Raw genomic sequence first — 24449 nt, forward strand, 5'->3', positions numbered from 1 at the left:
GTGTGTGTGTGTGTGTGTGTGTGTGTGTGTGTGTGTGTGTGTGTGCGTGTATAGTATGTGTATGTGTGTGTGTGTGTGTGTGTGTGTGTGGTGTGTGTGTGTGTGTGTGTGTGTGTGTGTGTGTGTGTGTGTGTGTGTGTGTGTGTGTGTGTGTGTGTGAGAGAGAGGGAAAGTGAAACTGCTGAGTCATGGGCCTCAGCAGGCTGCTGCTTGTTTAATTAGCCAGTTGTCCTGTGTGTCTCTCTCTCCCAGCAGGATGTGCTCTGTTGGGTACTACGAGCAGACTGACCTTTTTTTGTAGCGTTTATTTGCCCAGACAGCAAAGGAGAAGGGAGAGTCTCATACATAGATGGGTTTGTGTTTGTATGTTGAAGAATTGAATGGTCAGGGTCAGTTTGAGAGGTCAGAAAAGTCAAAGCCAACAAGTATACAAACTAAATCCCTATTAAGCATTACGACATTTAGTTAGCTATGTCGTTGGCAAACAACAGTAGATGTTAGCTTAAAATGTTGAGAGTGTGTTGCTAATGGTAACGCTACATCTCTCTAGTGTGTTGCTGAGTCAAAGACAGGTCTATGAAAAAGTTATTTTATTGTGATTTGACAATTTAAGTGCAGGAAGAAGATATGTAGCTTTTGAAATTGGGTCCAATATTTATGGGGCAAGTGATTTATCTGTGAGCACGTCTCCCTTTTAAAAAACTCAACCTTAACAGGTTAAAATATATTTTTATTTATTTTTCTTAATGGATTTATAAGCATCTATTTTGCAAAGGACATCTCTGACAATGTTGACCTTAGGAAATGTGAGTCACACAGAATGTAACGTTGACCTGATGACTGTGTATATTGTCTATGTGCTCATTCTACTCTAATTTATATCCAACCTGACTACAATCCTCCCAAAAGTAACTGTAATCCAAGATGAATTTAAAACCCACATTCCTGACTGAGTTCTGTCTCAAAGCTGGAAGATGTGCCGACACACAGGCTGTCTGTCACACAATCTGTTCAGTTTGCCGACATAGTGGGTACAGCATCTCTGTCACAGCTCTACGAAAACGTTGTCAGTCACCATTCACTCTCTAAACATCCATCAGGATATGTTACAGTTACAACAGTCACAGCAGGGGGGGGGGGGGGGGGGGGGATATTTCCGTACAGTATCTGTGACATACTTGAAGTTGCAGTTTATGTCTGACACTCTCCAGACGTTCTGCGTGTCGAAGCCCATCCTCTTGACCTCCATTTCCATTCTGTGACACACGTTATCCCCTGAGCACAGAGACAGCATGGGAGGAGATCATTTTAGGAAAGTCAACATTTTAACACATATAACATATCCAAGAGGCACAATTGTTCTTTACCTTTTTATTTGTTAAGAGCTTTTTTTATTTCAAACTGAACCCAGTTTTCCAGGTTTTTTTATCCAAGTGTGGCCAAAATCTTTGAAACTGGTTTAGTATTGAGTGAGAGCGCTGCAGCTAGGGCTGTGCAATTAATCGTATTTTAAATCGCAATTACGATTTTGGCCTGCCACAATTACGAAAACAACATAATCGAAAAAAACGATTATTTTGCTTTGCTTGGTTGTGACAGTGCACTGCAACATATTTGATCTAATTTATTTTAGTCTCATTTATTTGTATTTATCATGTTTACATATGTTTAGTAGCTTGTTGAAGTGCGCTCCAAAATATTTGTTGATCTTGTTTATTGGTATTTATTATTTTGATATTATTTATTTAAATGTAAATATAAATGTATCATTTATTTTTGTATTGGTTTTTCAGTTGAATTATACGTTCAGGGTAATCAACAGTTAAAAAGATACTGTTCAAATTATTATTTGTATTTGTTTTAAAGTTCAATAAATGGATGTTTTCAAAGTCAATGAATAATCGTATTTAATAATCGTGATATCAATTATTGACCAAAATAATCGTGATTATGATTTTTGCCATAATCGCACAGCCCTAGCTGCAGCCGGCAGACGTTTAACAGGGTGCAATGTAATCCTTATGTACGATTCCACAAGGTCATTGTACATCCATTAAAAAAGCTTATATGGCCACTGACAGGTTCAGATTGATATTATAAGTGTTATAAGAACCCTAAAAAAGTATTCTATTTACATTTCATTTGATCAAGTCTGTTTGTTTTTGTTTCTTACTAAGGCTCATTTAAGGCAAGGTCTTCTTCTAAAATCTTGTGAGAGTTGACTCATTGCCAGAAGAAAGCAGTGGAAACACAAGTGAGAGTAAAGAGAGTGTCAGTGTTGTCAGAATTAGTTGTGTAGGAGTAAATAAATCCTAGCTTCAAAGTTTTTCACTGTCATGACTGAATATCAAGCAGATTTCAACAGAATGGATGCAGTTCTATATTTTAGAACAAGACTTCTCCAGATCAAGCAAAATGTACATTTAATGTCAATAACAAGCACTTTCATGTTGTAGATGAATGATATGGAATTCCCTGAAAGTATTACATTGCAGCTCAATTCCCGTCTCATACACTTGACCAATTTCAAAAGCTGTTGTTCCTGTTACTTAGACAAAGAAACATGTGCAAACAGTGTCCAGGTTGGAATACACCGAAGTTACTTTAGTTCAGTCTCGAATGGGGTGTGTGTGTGTGTGTGTGTGAGAGAGAGAGAGAGAGAGAGAGAGAGAGAGCGATAGAGAGAGAGAGAGAGAGAGAGAGAGAGAGGAAGAGAGAGAGATAGAGAGAGAGAAGAGAGATAGAGAGGCAGAGAGAGAGAGAGCAGAGAGAGAGGATATGAGAGCAGGAGAGCGATGAGATGAGAGTACGCGAGCGAGAGAGAGCGAGAGAGACGCTCCCTAGAGGAGCATAGAGCTTCTCGTCTCCTATCTATCTGCTTCTTCTCTCTCTCGCTCTGCTATACTACCTCTCACGATCTCTCTCCTCTCTCTCTTCTCCTTCGCCTCCATATCGAGAGAGAGAGCAGGAGAGAGTGTGTGTGTGTGTGTGTGTGTGTGTGCTGACCTGGGCGACAGAGATGGACGTGCTGGTCTTCATCATCAGAGTTGCCTCCCAGACACCAGGCGTGATAGGCGAGGGCGAACAGATCCTCCAGGCGGGCGGGGTGAGCTATGGCCCGGTTCAGACGCTTCACCCACTCCTGGCACAGCTTGAACGTTGCAAAGTGGCATCTGTGGAGTGAATATAAGAACGGTGGGTGAGATTCGACAATTAACACTTCGTTAAAACTTCATGCATTTGGGATTGTGTGAAAAATGTGGTAATTTCTTCATATGCTCAGAGGCTTTTCAAGCGTGAAACTAGGAGTAATGATAATGCTGCTTAATGATGACGAACCAAGACGTCAATGGCACAGCTGCTGCTGAGAATCTGAAGCATCCACTGGTTTTGAACTTTACAGATGTCAATCACAAGAGAATTTCAGTCTGCTGTGAAATAAAAACAGGCTAGTTCTGTTTTACTCGAAACTCCTTTTAAAGCAATCTGTGAGCATGATTAGAGCTGATTATACACTTGCCATCTGTTCTTGGTTAATACCACTGTGACTGTCATTAATAAGACGGCTTTAAATGCTACACAGCATACTCTCATCCCTTAAAAGCAGCACAAACAACAATAAATATGACGTCCATCTGCATGAAACAAATAAACAATGGTTTGATTTTGATGTTATACTTAAAAGCAACGTAATTAATACTTTACTTCTGCTTTTAAACCAATGTTTCTGTAATATATTGACATCCTAAAAACACATTTTGCATTCATTATTATTTCAATACTTTCTTTTACAACTACATTGCTCCGTCAAAACGTTTTTACTGATATGAGTATTATTTTAGTCTGATGAAAAGAAAATAGAAAAATGCTGATAACTTCGCAGGGCACAAAGTTAATTGACTATTTAAAACTGGCATGTGTTTGATAACCAAATATTGAAATAAATAATACAAATGAAAGGAGGCTTAACATTTGAGTAGCTGTGTGATTATTTAACAATCAATTCCTTTGATTTACATTCCTGCTGAAAAATTAATTAGCCAACTTATTGTTTCAGATAATTGCGCATTAAAATATACTGGAATCAGACAGGCTGGACTTTAACTCTGTTATCATGCTAACACAATGTGAACCAAAATAAGTCATAACCTCAAAGTATGAAAAAACATGCATCATAAACTATTGAATGCTTGAATTAGTTTTTTCCCAGACTCTAAACCATTGTTATTGACAACTCTGTTATTCTGGTTCCACCTAAGCATCAGACGATGTTCTTTTCACTCTGTTACTTAAATCTACCCAGGCAGGAATTATTTTTGACTGTGAGGTCACAATACATGATCTCTATAATCACTAATGTCACTAAGTAATACAGTAGGCAAGACGCTATATTAACAGAGGCTTCATAAACATCACTTTATTATAACTGTTAACATCTATTTTTACACCAGGGACTGGATTATTGATTGGCTGTTAAGCGCAGTAGTGTACAGAGGTTATACATTCTCTCCACACTGTCAGAGAGAAATGAACTATTGTGCCAGACCACCCTACAGAATGTACTCTTGGTAAACCCTCTGAACCCAAAGCAGTTTCAGGGCTTTCTTTCTCTCCTGCTGCAACTCACTGTGGCCTTGTTTTCACTGTGTAAGCCCTGCAACCCTATGGAAACAGCACAATCTGTTTTACAGTATTTAGTTCATTCAGTTTTATGACCATTAATGCCATATTGGATTAAATACATACACAAGTGTTTCTAATATCATATAAACATAAGCTATACACATTGTACTATTTAAGATTTGCACAACCTGTAATTACAACCGCTCTCTTCCTCTCTGCTTTGTGTAAACAGCCTGCCAGTCAGTCTTCCCTGAATTTTTGTTGTGCATCTTTTAGTCTCGGTCGAATCATTTATAGCTTCAATTTAGCTTTGAAGAATGCAGAATGTTATGTTTTTGACAGGATCTAATTAGTGCATACGGATGATTTCTGACTAACATTTCAAATGGTACATGTAGAATGACTAGTTTACACTAGGATTTGGTTACTTTGCCTCACAAATAAATCATTGAATGATCTTTCATTTTAAAATCCAATGATAATTTCTGTTTATAAACTCTGGGTATATGTTTTTTAAACGGTTTAGGGGTCAGGGAATTGATAAAAGCATCAATATGCTTTCAGGGTTAATATAACGTATTTAGTGTGTGAGTGAGCAGTTTTTTCCTCACCTTACAACTTTGGAGTCTTTGCAGATGATGTGCAGCTGGAACATATCTCTGCTCTCCACGTTGTCTATCAGCCTGAGAGGCACCTGCAGGGGGAGACAGAGTGCACGTGTCATCATCCTGATGGCCCACTGTCACAGCGACACACTTCTGCAAAGAGGTCACCACTCTCTGGTCTAGTACAGACTGAACTTAGATGTGTTATTTATTATTTGCATGTACAGTACAGCACTTTGGCTCAACCAAAAATCGTTTTTAAAATGTGCTATATAAATAAAACCTGATTGGATTTGATTAGATACAAATAGTACAGCGTAAGGCTTCCTCTAAGCAGGCCTCTAAATTGTTTTTATCTCTGTCTCGAGACTTATTTTAAGATACCAAACAACAACTATAAAACGTGTTGTCTGCAAGACTGTCGACCCTGCTTTCTAAGCTTTCCCTGTCGATTGAAATTGTTACAAAATCACCCACGCAACTTCAAATTTGATCAAACATTTATGCAACAGCACTTTCTACACTGTGCAGGAATGAAGAAATACTATTTCATGCCTTTTTAGCAAACAGAAAGTTCCTTCTTTTTCATTAAGTCTCAAGGTCAGCCAACACGCTGCACCACAAATATTTGTTGTCCTTTGAATGTAAATTACAATTTGTTCCCAGCGCACTGTAATTGTTTAAAACCAAGAGGGTGACTTAAGCTGTCTAGACAGTGGCAGAGGGTGGTGTTTTATCATTTTGTACTCACAGATATCTCATTGTCCACACCTGGGAAGGTCTAAAACACAGTGACACCATGGAGCCCACAAACACACACACACACACAGAGGGGGGGGAGGGAGGGAAAGACAGAAGGAAATGGAAAAACTATTAAACCAAAAACATCCAGGAGAAAAAAAGGAAATGAAGTGTTAAAAGGAAAAAGAACATCAAAGAGGTTGAAAGATAAGTGAGTGTGCTACTTGCAGCACGTGACCAAGCTGAATGGAAATCGTGGAGAGAAAGACAAACATGGACAGGAGCAAAGGGCAAGAAAACAGCTTAAAGGTAGGGAGGTGGGTTGTGAGGGGGGGAGAGAGAGACTGTGTGGTGTGTTGGCATTCATACAGAGTTCATCTGTGCTGCTGGGGTCAAGGCAGAACAGAATCTGACTCTCCGTTTAAGTAAGTCAAGGTGAAGAGGCAGTCTGGACGTCATGGTGATCCACCCCCAGCTCTTCCTCATTTTTCTCTAATCCCTGTCACCCTTTTCATAAACTGAATCCTTCTGGAAAAGATGACTTGGTAATATGAAGGAGGAGGAGGAATTTCATTGCCAGTAAATGCAAACAATTGGCCCGTTTGTGTTTGACCAAGGTCTGACGTCAAGCCCGAGTGGGCCAGTGGGCCTCAGTGCCAGTGGGGGCCGGGCCCTTGGAGCCTCAATGTCATATTAAACCTGTCCTGGCTGTAGATTGGTGGGGCCAGCCACTCCTGTGGTACTAACAACTTAATGCCAAATGCACTGGGGTATGACTAAAACCGATTTACGGGCGACCAATGGAAAATACTTGTAGCTTTATTTGCCTGGTTAGCACAATGATGTGTTTATAACATGTATATGGGGGAAGGGGTAGAGCTATGTGCACACACCCCGCACATTATAACCTCCTCTCTACGTCTATTGGCTTCCATAGATATAGACACTGGTGCAGTTTGGACAGAAGTGAAACTGTTGTGGTACTTCTGTATGTTTATAAGTCTGTTGATTTGCACTTACGTTGATAACAGAGTCCTTGAACTTGATGTGGAGTCTGTAGTTAGAAATGGCGATGATGGCTTCGTCTGCACAGCCAAGATATTCCACCCCTTCCCCCTGAAGAACTGCGAATGGCACCTGTAGAAACACAAAACAAACCAGATTGCTGAGGGTTTTGAGAGGCAAAAACATAACACCACCACCTGTTTGTTGTTTTTCTTATGTCTACCGGGAGTATAATCTTAACATTCACGTTTCTATTTTTAAAGCTGTACTCTCAAGTCGAGGAGTCGACAGCCATGCCTGCTGCTTTGAGAGGCTGAACTAAGGCAGAGTGGTGCTTTGAGCTAAATGCTTGGATGTTGATCTTTAGCAGGTTTAATGTTGAACATGTAAACAATCTTAGCTAAGCATGTAAGCATGCTAACATTCACTAATTAGCATTAACCCAAAGTTCAGGCACAACCAAAGTTAGTATTCATTTAGCTAATTTAAGTCTTAAAGTGAGTGTCATGACGTCATGCTAAAAGCCCCACACACATAAATAAACAAGCGCATTCTCCTTATGCGACCAAAATACATTTTAACCAGCAAAAGCCAGAGTTATTTTTTTCTTTCTGGGGCAACATGGTGGACTCTGTTGAGGATGACCGCTTCCTATGTAGTAATGAAAGGGTGATCTTAGCTATTGATTACACACCAAGAAACCTTAGCGAAGAATTGTATTTTCTGATCCTGCAAATGAATCCTATATCCAACACGCAGGTTATTTAAAACTGATGAATTTGAAAGGTTTTTTATTTATTTTTTAACCTGTTAAGCACTGAGCCTGTTTTTCAGGCCTCAGGCTCGAAAATGATATTCCCAGAACAAATTACCATAACTTCACTTCTAAAAAGGGTAAATTAATAATCTTTTTTCTCAAAGTAATGATAAACCTGTGAGTTGGATGTAGAAAAGTCAGAATCAATATAGAATCGTTTTTATTTTTAAAGTAAATTCAGATTGAACATAGTAAAAAAAATGTAAATTATACTGTCCGTCCAAAAAAAAAAAAACATTACTTATAGTGAAAACCACCCTTGAATGATGGGATAGTAGACTAAAAGCTTTAGGAATCCAAACTATAACATATAGTACCCTGTATCAAGATTGATGCAAAACAAGTGAAATTTGACCTTTTTAGAGAGATTTAGCTAAACAAACCCACCTTTGGGGTCATTTGGGTGGATTTGCCGTTTCTCTGGAACCCATTGGTCGATTTTGGTGACATCTCTTTTGAACCGTTAGAGCCAATAGAATCGAAGGGGAAGTTCCACATACACACACACGTTACCATTGAGGAGTGAGAGTGACGCGCACGCAGTCGAAAGCTATGTTACGCTCTGAAAACTGAAACCTGAAACCTAGGCTCAAACTAGTAAATATGAAGATGGATTATCAGTAATCATTTCAAAGTGACACAGATTGGATTAACCTTCAGCAGCGTTTTTATCGTTTTGATGCCATTGAACACAACTTTTGATCAGAACAGCAAAGGTAAGACTATTCACGTTTTTGCTCCGTAAAGCTACGTTGTGTGATGTCTGGGTTTGTTTCCCATGCCGCGAGTTCTGGTCGCTCAGTGGTGATACTTATATTTCTGGAATCTGTGGAATCTCAGCTTGCCTTGTCTTGTTTGTGCCGATCCGATAAGTGGTGGAGTGTTTCTACCGAGAGTTCTGTGCTAAGTGCGATAGCATTTTTTCGCTCAGGGCTAATTCAGAGGCTCGGCGTTAGCCTTGTGTTTCGTTTGGCTAAAAATTGTTCATATCGTCAGTCAGCTGAGTTTCTTCCCATTAAGTGGATATGACACATTCATAGTTTGTTAAATGTTAAGAAGCCCTCAGACGCTGTTTCGGGGGCATGGGGCTTAACAGGTAAAGAAAAATCGACTTTGTAGAAAACAAGTATCAAATTTATGATTCTGGATATCCCAACTGTAACGCAGCGTCCACACGGCGGCGTGCGTTGAAGCTTGCCGGTGAGCTTGTCTGAAACTCGACCAACAACCAACACATGAATTTCCCGCCCCGGACACACAAGTACACGGTTTTATTGGCTAGAGCTTGTACTGGCATATGATTTGATTGGCTGACGCTTCCGCCGAAGCTTCAAAAGTTGAACATTGCTCAACTTTTGAAGCGAGCAACGCGAAGCAACGCGAAGCAACGCGAAGCAACGCGAAGCAACGCTCCCACAATGCAGTTCGGCAAAGCGTGACGTCACCCCATTCAAAGTGAATGGGCAGAAGCGTTGAAGCTTCAACGCACGCCGCCGTGTGGACGGGCCGTAACTCAAGAACCACATTGGCCCAATAGATTTTTATTTATTTTTTAAACATGACTGAGCACTTAACACAACCAACAGGCAAGGTTAGTGCTTGCAACATCCTGCCCACTAGAAGCTGAACTCGTAATGATTGTGGACATTTCAGATACGACAAAAAGGGGGGCATGGAGGAAAAACTGTGCATGTATAGCTGTCCAATTAGCACATAGTAGTTTTACAGAAGGACCTTTGTAAGCGCAGAGGGCTTGTTGGTGAGCCGGCAGACAAGAGGCAGGGCTGTGAGGAGACTGTCTGCTTTAGTACTGACGGTACAGTGAGGGATCCCAAACTGTCCATTAACATTCTTCCGTGTGCCCGTTTTATTACAGCCCAGCCAAGTCAGGTTTTGGCTGCAATGAGACCCAAATATTAACATAATTGGTTCCCAACGAAATGTAATTAGAAAACATTCCTAATTTCACTCTGAGGCAGCAGGGCATTAGCTTTGATAGGCAACCGTGTTGAAGCAAACACAGCTACAGTCGCCAACTTTGAATCACCATTCATACTATAAAGATGGAAGTGTACAACTACTTTCACATTTATCTATTTTACACTGACCACTAAACGTACTGATCTGTTATTGGACCTGCTTCACCAACGTACTTAAAAAAGTTTTTTTTAGCAAACTATAATGGTGCTTCACAAGAAATACTAAGCAAATTGTTATCATTATCATACACTGTCAAAGCAAAGACACAAATGGACAGGAACGGGCCCAAATTCATAGCAGGATATGCGAATGAGCTAGAAATGTGCGGGCACTGTGTTGTGAACGCTCATCAGGGTTCAGAGTCTTCCGACAACACTGAAGTCCTGACGTTGTCAAAACAGAAATGGACAAAACTTTTTTTGTAGCTGTCAGTAGACATCCGTCATAAACAATAAACATATTAAATGCAGGTGAGTTTATGTCATTTTTTAAGGTATACAGTATGTAGCTATGTATAAAGAATAACATTATTCCTGCATCCTTTTGATCTGTATATTGCAATTAAATCAAAGGAAAAAACTGTTAATTTTCAGTTCATACTGCTCTGGTTATAGGTAAATAGATGAATTGTTGAAGTAATGTGAATAGATACTATTATTCCTTTGGTCAAACTTGGCTAAGCAACCCAATGCAAAAGGTCGTTTCACTTAGCTTAGTTTGGTGTGATAGGATGTTTTATGACTGCTGTTGATCAAGAGGTTTTAGGATATGTACAGAGAATAACTTTCCATTACATCGCATAAAACACTCTTCTGGCTGATGTGAAATAGTACATTGTGTGGGAAGATATATTACTGATCATTACTGATTCTCACCAATTCTTAGTCATCACTTCTGTGTGTTGATCACCATACATGTACATGCACTGATGGCTGCTTTAGTGTAATCATAGTCATTGGGGACCACCAATTGTTACCCTGGTCGCGTTGTTTAGTTGCTGGTAGTGAGGACAACAGTGTTGCTTAGAAACAACATTACCTCATCCTGCATTAGCATGCAATGCTGAGTCACAAAGAGGAGGGCCCACTGCTGCATGCTAAAAGAGGACATGCAGTATGGCAGCTGGGGATCTACGGCAAGATGTTAGAAAATCAGGCTTACATGAAATAACATTAGCCAGCAACACGGTTAAAAGCATTAGTAAGTGCACGGAGCACACCGGCTGGACGTGACCGACAGACCCAGAAACACTAGTCAACATCTACTAGTCATCTTATGTTTTACAACTGATGCCAAGCCCATACATCCAGTGTAAAGTAAAACTGTTCTTGTCTCTTTAATGTGAAATATATAGTCTATTGGCAAGGGATCAAAAAGCTGTTGATGACTGCTGATTCAAACTCCTGACATTTATCACGGCACCTGCTGTTGCTCATCTCTAACTCAAAATGTGTGAGTAAGCCCGGACAGGAAGCATGATGAGGCAAAAAGCATAGCTTAACCTGGGAAATGGAGCACGTAGTACTCTGCTCTCAGACACCAACAGAGCCAAATATAGGCAGCAAGCCCCCTGGCACTCTGCACTGGGACTTCAAAAAAAGTGAAATGTTACAAATATCTAGCTCAACTAACTGACAGTGGCACACAAATACAGCTGGCACCCAAACAAAGCTGAACACGCTTCAGTTGACAGAAAAAAAAGCTGTAGATACAGTTTTATTAAATTAAAAAAGGAGACAAAATGATTCTTCCTGAGTCAGAGGACGTGGCCAATTTGCATTAAATATAATCACAGCAGCAGGGACGGGTCTGCGTGTTGCTCTGCTGTGGAAGAGACCCAACAGGCCCTGCTGAGAGGGCCATAGTTAACATGCTGTACAGACCGCAAGCTGCATTGAACACGCTGTGCTCCAAAAGTAGGCTCATGAGTCACCAGCAGCTAGCAAGTGCAGCAGAAGATCCTGTGTCACGTTTTCCTCTATGAAGCCTTCAGCAGCAGAAATATTAGAGAGAGCGCCGGGGAGAGAATAACACTCTCTCACTTGTGAGTCGTGACTTCCGGTTTAAGCAGCCTGCCTGTGAGGACACGCACACAAATGCATGCATGCATATCGGCTTGCACGCATACAGGGGGAAATGCAGCAGGGTAATAAATATGTTGCGGAAGGGAATGCCTTTAATCTGCTTGCTCAGCTGTCAGGGAAACTATCATGGGATGCCCTCAAACACAGAGAATAAAACAAAAGCAGAGACAGAATGAGGTTAGACACTTTGTTTAAGTGTCCTCACATTGCTGAGCAGGAAATGAAGAACTACTAGGAACACACTGTCAACTGTCACTGATAACTGTTTCTTGCTAAATTGGCAGAAAATGCTCTTTTCAGTCCCTCAAATGTCCTGCTTTTCAATAGTTTGTTATAATGAGAAACTGTACAGTACATCCTTGGTTTTTTGACTGACAGAACCAGACTTTAAACTCACTTTGAGAAACTTTGATGGCCATTTGTTCTTTCTTATCGATTAATCTAGAAGATAATCAGCAAATTAATCAATGCTTAATACTCTAGTTAATTGCAGGCCTATTTAGTAATTAAAAAAAGCATAACACTAAGCCTTATTTGAACAGATACTCTTCGAAGGTTATACATGCTTTCGTTGGCCAGCAGACAGTGACCCCCTGGCTGGGCAGATCCCCTCATTTACCCTTTGTCCAGTTTCTCCAGACACATAATGCTCAGCTCCATTAACCAGCAGACAGCCAGAGAGCACTCCCTCACCACACCACAGGGCACAGCGCTAGTTGTCTGTCAAAATGTTGCTTCTGGCATCTTCACCGTGAAATAGACTTAAAAATCCCTCTCACTTCAGTGCTTTTCACCTGCCTGTTCTTTATCCTCTGCAGTAACTTCTGCTTTTTTGTGAAGAACAGTGGAGGATACAGACATCTTTTGGGGACTGACCTCTAAAGGTTAAATCTTAGAATGTAAAAGTGTATCATTACAAAAGAGAAAACTTTCTCCAGTTCAATTGGAGAGTCATTTTTGAGATGGCTTAGATCAGGGGTTCCCAAACTTTTCAGCCCGCGACCCCCAAAATAACAGTGCCAGTGACTACGTTTTCCGCACTCTCGCAGGGATATCTCCGCAATGGAGCGAGCTTAAGTTTCACTTTCGATTGCATGATATAGCCCAGCGCAACACCTTCGTCACACATGTTGCCATGCGATTTGTAATCTGTTCTACAAAAACGATGTGTTTTTAGGATTTCAAGAAGCATATAGAATAAACAATGGATGTATTTTATGAACATTTATCCATGCTGAAAGTAGATTTAGATGTTTTAGGAGTGAGATAGAGATTATTATCTAATATATGCATCCAATGAAGCTTTCCATGAAGAGGCTGTTGTTGGGGCTGCATAAACGTTTTTTTATTTTTGTTTTGTAGGCAGACCATGCAGGCCAGCCCGATGGTTAACAAGGTTCATGTTTTAATAGCATTTTTACAAAAAAAGCCCAGGCGAGCCTAACATGTGAAAATATGGCTTAGACCTCAGAGAGTTAAAATTGGGCCTGCGGAGTTAGGTGGTCCGTGAGTGTTTTTTTATTGGTTAAGTGGTCCTTGGTATGAAAAAGTTTGAGAAACACTGCTCTAGTGGATTGTCAACGGGGGAGCCTCGCTGCGGGGAAATTATACAGATGGCTAGTCCGCCCCTGAAAAATGTCTATGTACCCGTTATTATTAATAATAATTTTTAAAAATTGATATTTTTTAAATGTTCTTAATTTTCTTAATTTTTATTTTGTAATCATCTCGCGACCCCCCCCCCCCACTTTGGGAACCCATGGCTTAGATGATGAAATGTATTCAGGAGAGAGTAGACCTCCGGCTGGTGTGTTTTAATCTCTTCGCCAAACAGGACCTATTTCCTAAATAAATACCAAATAATTTTTTTTTCTGTTAGTAGGATCAGCCTTTTTTTGCAGAACGTGGGCAGCGGCTGCACTGACATTCAAATATTTAGACATACTTGGAATGTTTAAATATGTCTTGATTTCCTGTACTGTTAAAGTGTTAGGACAGTGTCATCAATTCTCCTTCACTGTCTGTCCTGCTGAGGTATGACTCTTATCATAACTTGGCAATCACACTATTAACACATAATGAGATCAATATCTGAAAGTGCTCCTGGTGGTCTGCTCAACAGACATGTAGCCAACATGTCAGAGCAGACAAGGCTCTGGAGGGATAATTGTCAATGGTTGATTAACAATGTTAAACTCACCTGAAGGCTTTCATCCTCCTTCACCAGCTCCTTCTGGGGGAACAGGTCCTTGGCCTTGATGTACTCCAGACTGGGAGGCCCTTCTTCACCCTGTGAGACACAAACAGAGCAGGCCCATCAGACACTGTTCTGGCACCATGCAGGTCAACACAACAGTGGGAAACACATAATAGAATACACAAATTAAAAGTAGGGATGCAGGATATAGATTTTTTTTTACAGCTGATACCATAACATCTAATTATGAATGGACCTTATATTTTACATTTTTGGATTGTAAAAAAGAAGCACACAACCTGTGGTTTATGCACACATAACGGTCTAACATGCTTAGATGTAGTTAGCAAAGATGGAGGATTTCATATTTAATTGATCTGACCTAACGATCACTATTGTGGAAAAAACAAAGAACACTTTTGACTCTTCAAATGGTTATTTCATTTGACAAGTTTGGTATATCACAACAATTCTGCAAATTGCATTCCTGTTGTCTTTTTTCTACAACTGTGAAATACCCAAAGAAGACTAGAATGAGGCAAAAAAAACAACATTTCATAAAACTAACCCAAAGTTAATATATCTCATTGAACATTTATCTGGGTTGATAGCCTTTGATGCTAGATTCATGCCAGGGGACATTTCACAATCTGCACAATGCGCAGAAGCCACGTAGGAGATTAAATATTCACTAATGCTCCAAATCTCCCTTTGAATAGGTGGCAACTAACCTTGAGATCCACCTAGGTGTTGAAAAGGTGTACCACTTGATGCTAAATAGCCTTTTCCTTGATTGATTACAAATAGGATGCTAAAGGAGGAACGCAATTTTTAAGAATTGATATTCTGTTTGCTTTGGCACTGTGCATGTGGTTATTGCATGAGAAAATGATAAGACGGTACTGGGCATGGGATGCCAGTAGACTTTGTGACTGGGTGTTACAGTCTTGTGCAAACAAAGATATAGGGACTTAGTAAAGTCTTTCACACACTTGACTAGTTTTCACGAGTCATGCTCTTTCTTTTAAACGATTTTGAGCAATAAGGAAGCACTTCCTCTAGGTCAGGGGTCGGCAACCTTTTTGATATGAAGTGCCATTACATTTTTTTTTATTTTATCAGCGTGTGGACCTGTCAGCGCAATTTACAGGATGCCGAATTTAACAAACAAATTTAAATAATTGGTTTGAACGTCATAATAATAAGGATGATCGTCCGTTCTGTGATTCTCCAGAACACACAGATGGCCAGTCCGCCCCTGTGTAGCATGTTATTTCGATGAGAGATGAGCAGATCGCCACTGGGCTTTCAACTAAAGACACAGCCACGCAAAAACTGCGGCATTTGTACAGCTCCTTATGGGTACTGCAATTTGTGAAGTGCTTTCCTCTGTGGTGAAACGATCAGCACTGCACCACGGAGGAAAGCGGCAGAAAGTCGCCTGGAGTTAAAGAGAGTGGGGCTGCGTTGCGTGCATGGCTTCTTTCTGCAGGTAACAGGGAGACGCGCTCTGGCGGCGGTCTCGTTCAGGATCCGAAAATAAAATTTCAATATTTTGCACACTTATTCCACTTATTCCTAGTGTGCCACTGGTTACGGTGGCACGCGCGCCAGGGGTTGCCTACCCCTGCTCTAGGTCAATGTAATCAAAGGTTGAATTTGAATACTATTAAAAAATCTGAGGGGAAAGCTTTGCCCTGTTAATTTCTCACTTAATTACAAAATATATAAAGTGCATTTATATATAAAGTGCGAAATATTGATGCGCATCATGGTTTGGATCATATTTGTGATGTTTAAATGCAAAATGTACCTGCATAAGTGCGTTTTTCTAAACATGGGACAACCTGCTAAAACAAATAGGTGATACGCTCCTTTTACAAAGACATTTCTGTAGCAACTGAGTATTCTCATCGGTTGTTGATGAACCCCATTTGCTTTCCGGCTGCCTGAACACTGCTACCTTTACTGCTCTGCTGGATTTGGCCTCTCAATCCGAGTAGGACCGTATGTCGACGCTGTTTCTTAATGAAAACAGCAACGGGGTCCTGCAGTAGTACTGACTCAGGTTGGTCGTGTGTCCCAGGAAAACAACACAATTCAAAATGCCATACATTACTTCTGGAATGCCTTTGATGTCTCACATGCAGACCTCCTGTCGTGTTTACAAAACATTTTCTCTTATCCAAAGGTCCAAGCCGCTGATTGAACCACATGATAAACAGACCACCCATTGGGCTTTTCTGCTAACAGATGGAGTTAGTGTTTCTACAGTGACAACCTCTCCTATACAAGTCACCAGGTGTCACCATTAGATTTGGAAGGCATAGAGATCATAGGAATAGAATAGCCAAGCCATATTATGTCAGCTTCTGCGACCTTACAGCTTCGTTGACATGGAAATGACAGCGTGTGCCTACAGCAGGGGTGGGGAACCTCCGGCCCCCGGGCCGTATACGGCCCGCGAGACCATTTAATACGGCCCTCGAGGTAATTTATAAACGCAAAAAATAAAAATAATTAAGAAATCTAGACTGCAAAATAATTAAACAAGCGAGTGCCTGTTTTTCCTGGCCAAGGTCAGGGTCCTTGAGCACAACACGAGCCTAACATGTCATCACGTGGTATATGTCTCGTCTGACAGGGGTGCAGTTCTGACGGAGAGCACCAGAACGCCTCTCCTGCACTTAAAAAAAAAAGCAGTACCCATAAGGAGCCGTACACATGCCGCAGTTTTTGCGTGGCTGTGTCTTTAGTTGAAAGCCCAGTGGCGATCTGTTCATCTGACATACTGATCATACTGTCAATAACTTTGTTGTTATTAGCATCTGGTTAGCTAGCTATGCTAACGAATATAAGAAGCTTTTTCTCCAACCAGTGAGGTAAAGGCACATCTTTATATGATCATTATAGTTATACAAAAATAAGAGAATAAAGTAAACAGGTATAAAATACTATATGACAGTAAAACAAAGTTGTTATTAATAAACAAGAATACAGTTTGAAAGGGGAGTGATTAGTAAAATATCCATAAAGAAAATAAAATCTGTTTACAGTTCTGTTTCATATGGGTGTTGAGAAATGTATCCATAGATCTCCTAATGTTGCTCTCAAAGTGCACCAGATTGATGGTTTTAACTTCAACTTTTTTTTTTAATCTTCCCGGGGGAGCATGTCCCCGGACCCCCCTAGAGGAGGTTAGGTCCCCCCCCACTTAAATCATGTTCACATGGATAGGAAACTAAATACATTTGCACACATCTTGTGTCCATATCTTTCTGTTTTGGTGGTCATGCCACAACCGTGCATGCATGCATACGCGAGTCATGTTAAGATATCTGGATTGAGAGGTTGCTGTTTCTTTGCACAGCATGAAAGAAAGGCCACATGAATGGGCTGTGATTTTAGTTTTTTTAAGCAGAGGTCAATAATTTGTACGGCCCTCGGAGGATGTTGAAATAATTGAAATGGCCCTCGAGAGGAAAAAGGTTCCCCACCCCTGGCCTACAGGATGAGCCTTTAAGCAGAAACTAGACCAATAGCACTTTGCCGGTACAGATCGATCGATCTATCAATCTATCTTCTTCTTCTTAACCATACATCGTAATAAAAGGGCTAATTGCAGTCATGGAGCTGAGTGTCAAGGTTGTGCCCAACAGAGGCCTATCACTCCTAAACTGATGAGTCAACTTTAAGTGCTGTCTGGCATTACCATGGCCGTCATTTCCTCCAAATGTTGCCTTTATATTCATGCTAATGCTCCATTTCCAGATAATACAAACTAAATGTTATAATGCGTTGGAAATTTATTTTTAGCATATTGCTGCATTCACACAATGTAACCACAATTAGAAGAATAGGAAAACAACCCATTAGTGTTCATAGATTTTTTTTTGGCCCACCACTAGCCTTTTAGCCGAACACATAGATAACCAAAATGTACTACTTTTGAGAAAGATGATACAAACAGTGTACATGTCATCTTAAGTAAGCTAAGCAGGTTGTATTAACCAACCATTTTCATTTTCACACTTTGTAATTCTTCAACTAAATATTATTGCCTTCAAAACATTTGTTCATCTCTGATACTGGATTAAAGATCTTAAGCTCACATAAAAAAAAATGTTCCCCACATGGCTGCTCCTAATTCACGAACAAGCTACAGTAATGAGCCTTTTTCCAAGTCTAAATGCATATAAAACTCATTCTGAGACAGATATATTGCAGCCATACTAAGTGCGTCATTTTCAGACTGGTACACTTGCCAGCCCAGAACTCATACAAATCTCTTTGCAATGCAACGCCACTAATCTCTAGACCTTTGACCTGAGTCAGCCTCGGGCATCAGACTGATTTGACAGCACTGTGTCATCAATTTGACTTATTTTCACTCGAGAGTGGCTGGGCCATGACAGTAGCCATCAGTCAGAGGCGTCCTGCGAGGGTCAGGTCATTATAGGTTGATCTCACAGACTGTCGCTGGGCAGTCTGAACCACCAGCCTGCAGTCCAGGTACAGACTCATTCCAGTCTTATTTTTAAAAAGGAATAAAGATGACATTGGCGTGCCAGACAGCCATCATAAATCACTGGAGGAGATATTGCTATAGAACCACCCCCTAAGAAATTCAATGCAAATCAGCTGAGAGCAATTGCATTCAATCTTTAAACACACTGACGCACACACACAGATCCTACATCAATATTCCATCCACTCCTTTGGATTCTATCTTTTTCTTGTGCTGCACTCCCTGGTAGATACTTGGCACCATTTAACTAATTCTCTTATGGAGCTGTCCTGACGTTGCACTCCTCTGAGGCCCACAAGAACACAGTGTACTTGAAAACAGCAACAAAGAAAATGCAAACTAATAATGATTTAGATATTGTGTAAATACACAACACAGGCTATAAACACACACCGTCTATACATGATAAAGTGGTGCTGAACATATACACATTACTCATCATGCAGATAACCTTGATATTACAGCTTCATGAAACGGAGAAGACTTGATGTCTACTTTACATTCAAACACAAGCCTAGAGGCAGCTCGGCTTTCCATGATTTTGTCCATGCAGTAATGTCTGGACAATCATCCTACACATTGAAAAGGAAAATATAAATGCTCTCACTTCCACCCCACTCACAAAGATGGAGCGCAGCTTGTCCTGTGCCCTACAAGTTTTTGCTTCGTCACTGCTGTGAGCCTGCGCACCCTCCCCCCATTCCCCCCCCCCCCCCAGCTTTGTCCACCCAGCAATCAGAAAGCTGGAGCTGACAGGCATGCGCACATACACACGTACGCCACCATGTATTTCTGAAATATTAATGTCAGAGTGTATAACACATGTTATGTCCTGATGACATGAGTTGCAGTACAGTGACAGGATCAACTGGCAGCTGACTAGACTTGTCAGCTGCCAGTCTAGTCAGTAGTCACTCTTACTACTTTTAAATCCAGGCTGAAGACTTTTCTTTTTGCCGCTGCTTTTAATTGAACTATTCATATCTTAAACGGCACTGTAACTTTTATCCATGTATTTTTTTTCTTTTAAGGTTTATTTTATTATCTTTGCTTTTAATGACTGTTTTTAAATGCCATTTTCTTAATGTCTTTCATTTTTGTAAAGCTCTTTGAATTGCCTTGTGTTGAAAGTTGCTATATAAATAAACTTGCCTTGCCAGCCCAGATACAGCAGTTAAACAGTGAGGATGTGAAGGCCTCCTTTTTTTAAACTTAAATAAGGTTTTAATGCTCTGGGGTGGTCTGTTGGAGAAACTGTCTTCGATGGATTTATGCATGAGAGTGAATGGAAAAATGACAATGGTAAAACAGGTAGAGAAAAAGACACAGGCATATGAATAAGTGTCTGGTTGCCATGGATACAACAACCTCTTTTTCGAGGCCCTCTCTCTGAAGCTTTTGGAAACAATGTGCTGCTGCCTTTACTCACCAGATTATTGACTTAATCTGACCGGGGCTTTGTCCTGGAGTTGTGCAGATTAGAGAACCACTTCATTATTCAGAGGTGACCTTTTCTTAATATGAGGGGAACATGTGCTTCTATGTCTGCTTTTTAGTATCCAGTGTTTTCGACATATTAAATGCAAACACAGCTTGGCACATTGAAATGTTCAAATGTAACCCAAAACTGTTGGAAAGGATGAGGGTGGATTGAAACAGAGGATGAAATGACAAAGCAGAACAAAATATGTAAATATTACAGAACTAAATATAACATTTAAAAAAAATCAAATATCTTCTTTTCTCAAGTTGTGTTCGTTGGTGCAGTCATAGTTTTAGGTCAAGCCCAAAGATGGCAGAGCATGACAAATCTTTCCAAATGCACTTTTCTTTCTCCCCGTCCTCCCTGAAACCGTGTTAATATTTTATAGTCCACCATGTTCTAAATGATCACTCCCATTTTTAGTCTTGGGCCGCTCTCAGAGAGCTGAGGGAACGAGGCAGCATTTTGGATAAGTAAGCAGAACTGAAACATACAAAGTGAACAGATCTTTCTTTGTTAAACATACCGGTTCCTCTTAAGAAAAACACAAGGTGACATTGAGCAGATGTAATGAACTGTAAAACTAGCAAGGCGAATGTTGCATTGAAAACAAACTGAACTGAATTATAATTCAAAGGTAACACACAGTGAAAACAGAAGGAGTTGAAGGTAACTTTTAGGCAATTTATACTGAAAACAAATGAAAAAGAGTCTCAGGTATTCTCTCATTTGAATAACATTCTTTCAAGTAAAGAAAGGCAACATGCTCTGTCTCACTTTGTTGCATTTGTCCTCCAACAAGACCTTGTGGTAATAATATCATCCTCAGATAGGGTTGCAACTCACAATAATATTATTATTATAGATTGAACAGACAGTTGTTTGATCTATAACATGCCAGGAATAGTTTCTGAAAGTCCAAAGATGACGTCTTAAAATGTCATGTTTTGAGAGTCCAAACTCCAATTACCGTCAATTCAATTTGGTATAAAAGCAGGTTATCTTCATATTTGAGACACTACAAGAAAATACATTTCTTGCCATATTTGAATGAAAAAATTACTAAAGGATAAACGATTATCAAAATGTGTGCGATTATTTTTCTGGCACTGGCTAACCTATAAATCAACTAATGGTCACAGCTCCATCCTCGGTGACATAACACATACTGTACAGCATAGTTCTTAGCAATATGACTGCCTTACTGTCAGGTAGATAGTTACAACTCCCATCACAGAACCAAGGGTGCAAGAAGGTATAGCCTAAAGCTAGCATATCCTCAAAAGGCTTTTGGCCTGATTCATTTAGCTAGTGGGTATAATATAATCTGAGTCATGGAAAAATCTAAACAAATTCAATCAGGCTTTTTAGAGTTCCATTTGATGCAGACAACATATCGCAGAGGGATATAAACATGATATATTGGAGATAGAGGGGACAGTAACTGAAGATTGTTTTCCATCAGAGTTGGATAACAACACAGGCCAGGCTGATGTAAACTTAGCACAACGCTGCAGCCCTCTTCCACAGGAGCAGACTGACAGAGCTGTGATCCACAGAGGACGTGGACACTAAATTATACAGAGACTGACGCAGAAGGGGAACTGCCGACTCAGCTGCACCACAGGACATATTAAAGCGAGATCATAAATTGTGTAATGCCGGACCATGTCTGGTTACAAAGGGCCGAGAACAGGAGCCAGCAGCTGTGCTCTTCCTGATCCAGCTGATAAAACTTTACGACCAACAACTTCTCTGGAAGAAACAGTGATTGAAATTAAAGGAGACCTTTACAAATGTTAATGATGATTGTTGTCATATAAGCATCCATAACTGCAAGTAAACCTACAATGTTGTCAAGATACAGTACAGTACTTACAAGCACAACACAACACTCGGATTGCTAATGCTTTTAGTAGTATGATCAAAATTGATTTCCATTAAGTGTTACTACTGCCATAGCTATCGTCTGAATATATTTAGCCATGCGAGCTACATGGCTCTATGAGTGGCAATATCAGACTGTTGGTCAGTCGGCCTGTGGACTAGACTGAAATATATCAATAACTATAGGATGGATTGCTGTGAGATTTCTGTAGACATTCATGGTCTCCCATGACTTATGAAGTCAAATATCTCAACATATACTGAATGCAGTGTTTCCCATATACAGTAACTCCACAGGCCAAGTGGAGAACCTGCCAAAAATAATGCCATTGCAGTGTTTTCCTTATATTTCTGGAGTGTCTGGAAAGACCAGAACGACCATTACTGTAAGTGTCTGTTATCTGCTGAAGTCAATGGGACAAGAGTTTGGTAGAGAACGACATGCTAACATGCTGACGGATTCAGTGCTTTGGTATTTTTAGCTGAGCTAGTCCAGACAATATTCGAAAAGAAGAAAAAAAAAAAGATTGGTAATTCTGTTTCGACCTCATTGTTCTTTATAAAGATTTGCAGAAGTGTTGTGATGTAGCCCTCGAGTGCGTTTAAAAAAAAAAGAAGCTTTTTAAATGTTCAACTGCCTGTCAGCAACCAATCCTATTGTAATTTGTGAGGCAATTTAGCCTTGTGTGCTTAGAGTAATTTAGCATGCAGTGAACACAGCAGTCATAGTTTTAATCAAAGCTCAACTCCTGGACATTTCTACTGCTGTTCTTCAACACTATTGAATATGAAGTTATTTGTTGTCTAGTTAAAAAAAGAGACTTGCTCTAATCTAATACTATGTTAATCCAGTGTTTACTAAACCAAGACAGTGCACTGTGGACATCACTGAAAGGTCAGGGGTCCACTTGTAAATCATTAGCTAATTTAGGCTGAAGGGCAAGAGGCTAAGAAGACCCTGTATTGATCTTAATCCATAAACCCACTCTCACCACTGTGTCGAGATGCGACCTGAGAGAAACACCTGTTCTCCATCACTCATCGTCCCCTATCCCCTGTACATACCAACAGCACAACGTGCTCAATGCAGGTCCTTCACTGCAGTGAGCATACTTCACCACTCTGAACACAGTGTGCTCGCTCTGAGCAGCACACACATCTCACACATCTTCCTCCTGACAGGCCCTCACTCTCCTCCCTGCCAATCAACATAACGGCAGCTCAAGGCCGGAGTTCAGAGTAATAGAATAGCTTTTCATCATCATGCGCATGAGAAGACACAGAGGAGATTCAATTATTTGTATGTGGAGTGAGTGTAGGTTTCCCACCAAGAACTGCAGCGCTCACGTGTCCATCAACACTCCCTGCCAACCCCCCTTTTCCCCACAGATAGGCACACACACGCATGTGAGTTATGGGCATCTGATAGGCACCCATCACAAATAAAAAGCCTGTGGACTTACAAAGCAGTTGAGCATGGAGCAGGACACCCTTCCTGCGAAGCTCATGTCGAGGAGAGGCAGGGCTGTGCCTGAGCGACACGCAGCCTGTAGAGCAGCAGTACGACCAGAGCACGAGGAGCCGGCATCACCATTCTTCTCCCAGCCGGAGCCTGCCCCCCCCCCCCCCCCCCGTCCGCTCCGAACCCCTCTGCCTGCCGCCCCTCTCTGCCTCCCCCCCAAACCGTTTGCACGTCCCCTCCTTCTCAAGAGGTGCTGTGGGCCAAAACGCCAGTCCAGACTCTCATTCAAGAAGCCACCCTGCCCCCCCCACCGCTCCCTGAGTTGGGAGAGACAGCACGCTGGTGTCTGGAGACAGCCCCTGTTGCCTTGCTGAAGAAGGGAGGATAGTCCATAAAAATTCAAACGAGAGTCCACACGGTGAGCTGGAGTGAGGAAGAGAAAGTAATGGAATCACTGCAGATTTACCATTTGAGATGTAGCGAAAGGATGGGGGGGAAACTGCTAGAAGAGAGAGCCGGAGAGAAAGGAAGACGGAGGGAACTGCCGGATGCTAAGCTCCACCCTCTGCATGCGCATCTACCTCTCTCCCTTTCTCTCACATTTCTCCCCTCTCATCCCTTACTCCTCCCCCCTCCTCCTTGTTCACCCTTCACCGACATCTCCTTGTAAATATGCTTCTCCCTCAGCAACAAGGCGGTAAAGCCAGCCGCTGGCAACCAGGAGATGCTCCAACTGCCATGCATGTATCATATGATCGAGCCATTAACCGCAGCATTATGTGGCTCTCGCTCAAGCAAACACACGGTCCGCTTTAAGCTGTGTTCACACGCCATGCTGAAGCAAACTCACACACACGGAGAACAGATAGAGACCCCATCCAGTGGTAGGACAGTATCCCAACACAGATCCGTTGCATTGGCAGCGATTGATCGGAGGAAAAATGTGTGAAAGGAGGGAGGGCGGGGAGGAGAGAGAGTGTATGCGGAGATTTCCAATGACACAGCATTCTACAGACACAAATTCCCCTCACCTGTGT

At 41.1% G+C, this 24449-nt stretch overlaps 1 protein-coding gene across 1 annotated transcript in view; it reads right to left on the bottom strand.

Moving 5' to 3' along the window:
• The window catches only part of mtmr4 (myotubularin related protein 4), a 34656-nt gene extending 11198 nt beyond the window's left edge, over positions 1 to 23458 (bottom strand). Inside the window, 6 exon segments of the mRNA XM_034112666.1 lie at positions 1179 to 1275; positions 3007 to 3173; positions 5235 to 5317; positions 6990 to 7106; positions 14056 to 14145; positions 23414 to 23458. Coding sequence (XP_033968557.1) covers positions 1179 to 1275; positions 3007 to 3173; positions 5235 to 5317; positions 6990 to 7106; positions 14056 to 14145; positions 23414 to 23458 — 599 coding nt within the window.
• Between the last annotated feature and the right edge of the window lie 991 nt (positions 23459 to 24449).

The sequence above is a fragment of the Trematomus bernacchii genome, unplaced genomic scaffold (assembly GCF_902827165.1).
Source record: "Trematomus bernacchii unplaced genomic scaffold, fTreBer1.1, whole genome shotgun sequence".
Classification (NCBI taxonomy): domain Eukaryota; kingdom Metazoa; phylum Chordata; class Actinopteri; order Perciformes; family Nototheniidae; genus Trematomus; species Trematomus bernacchii.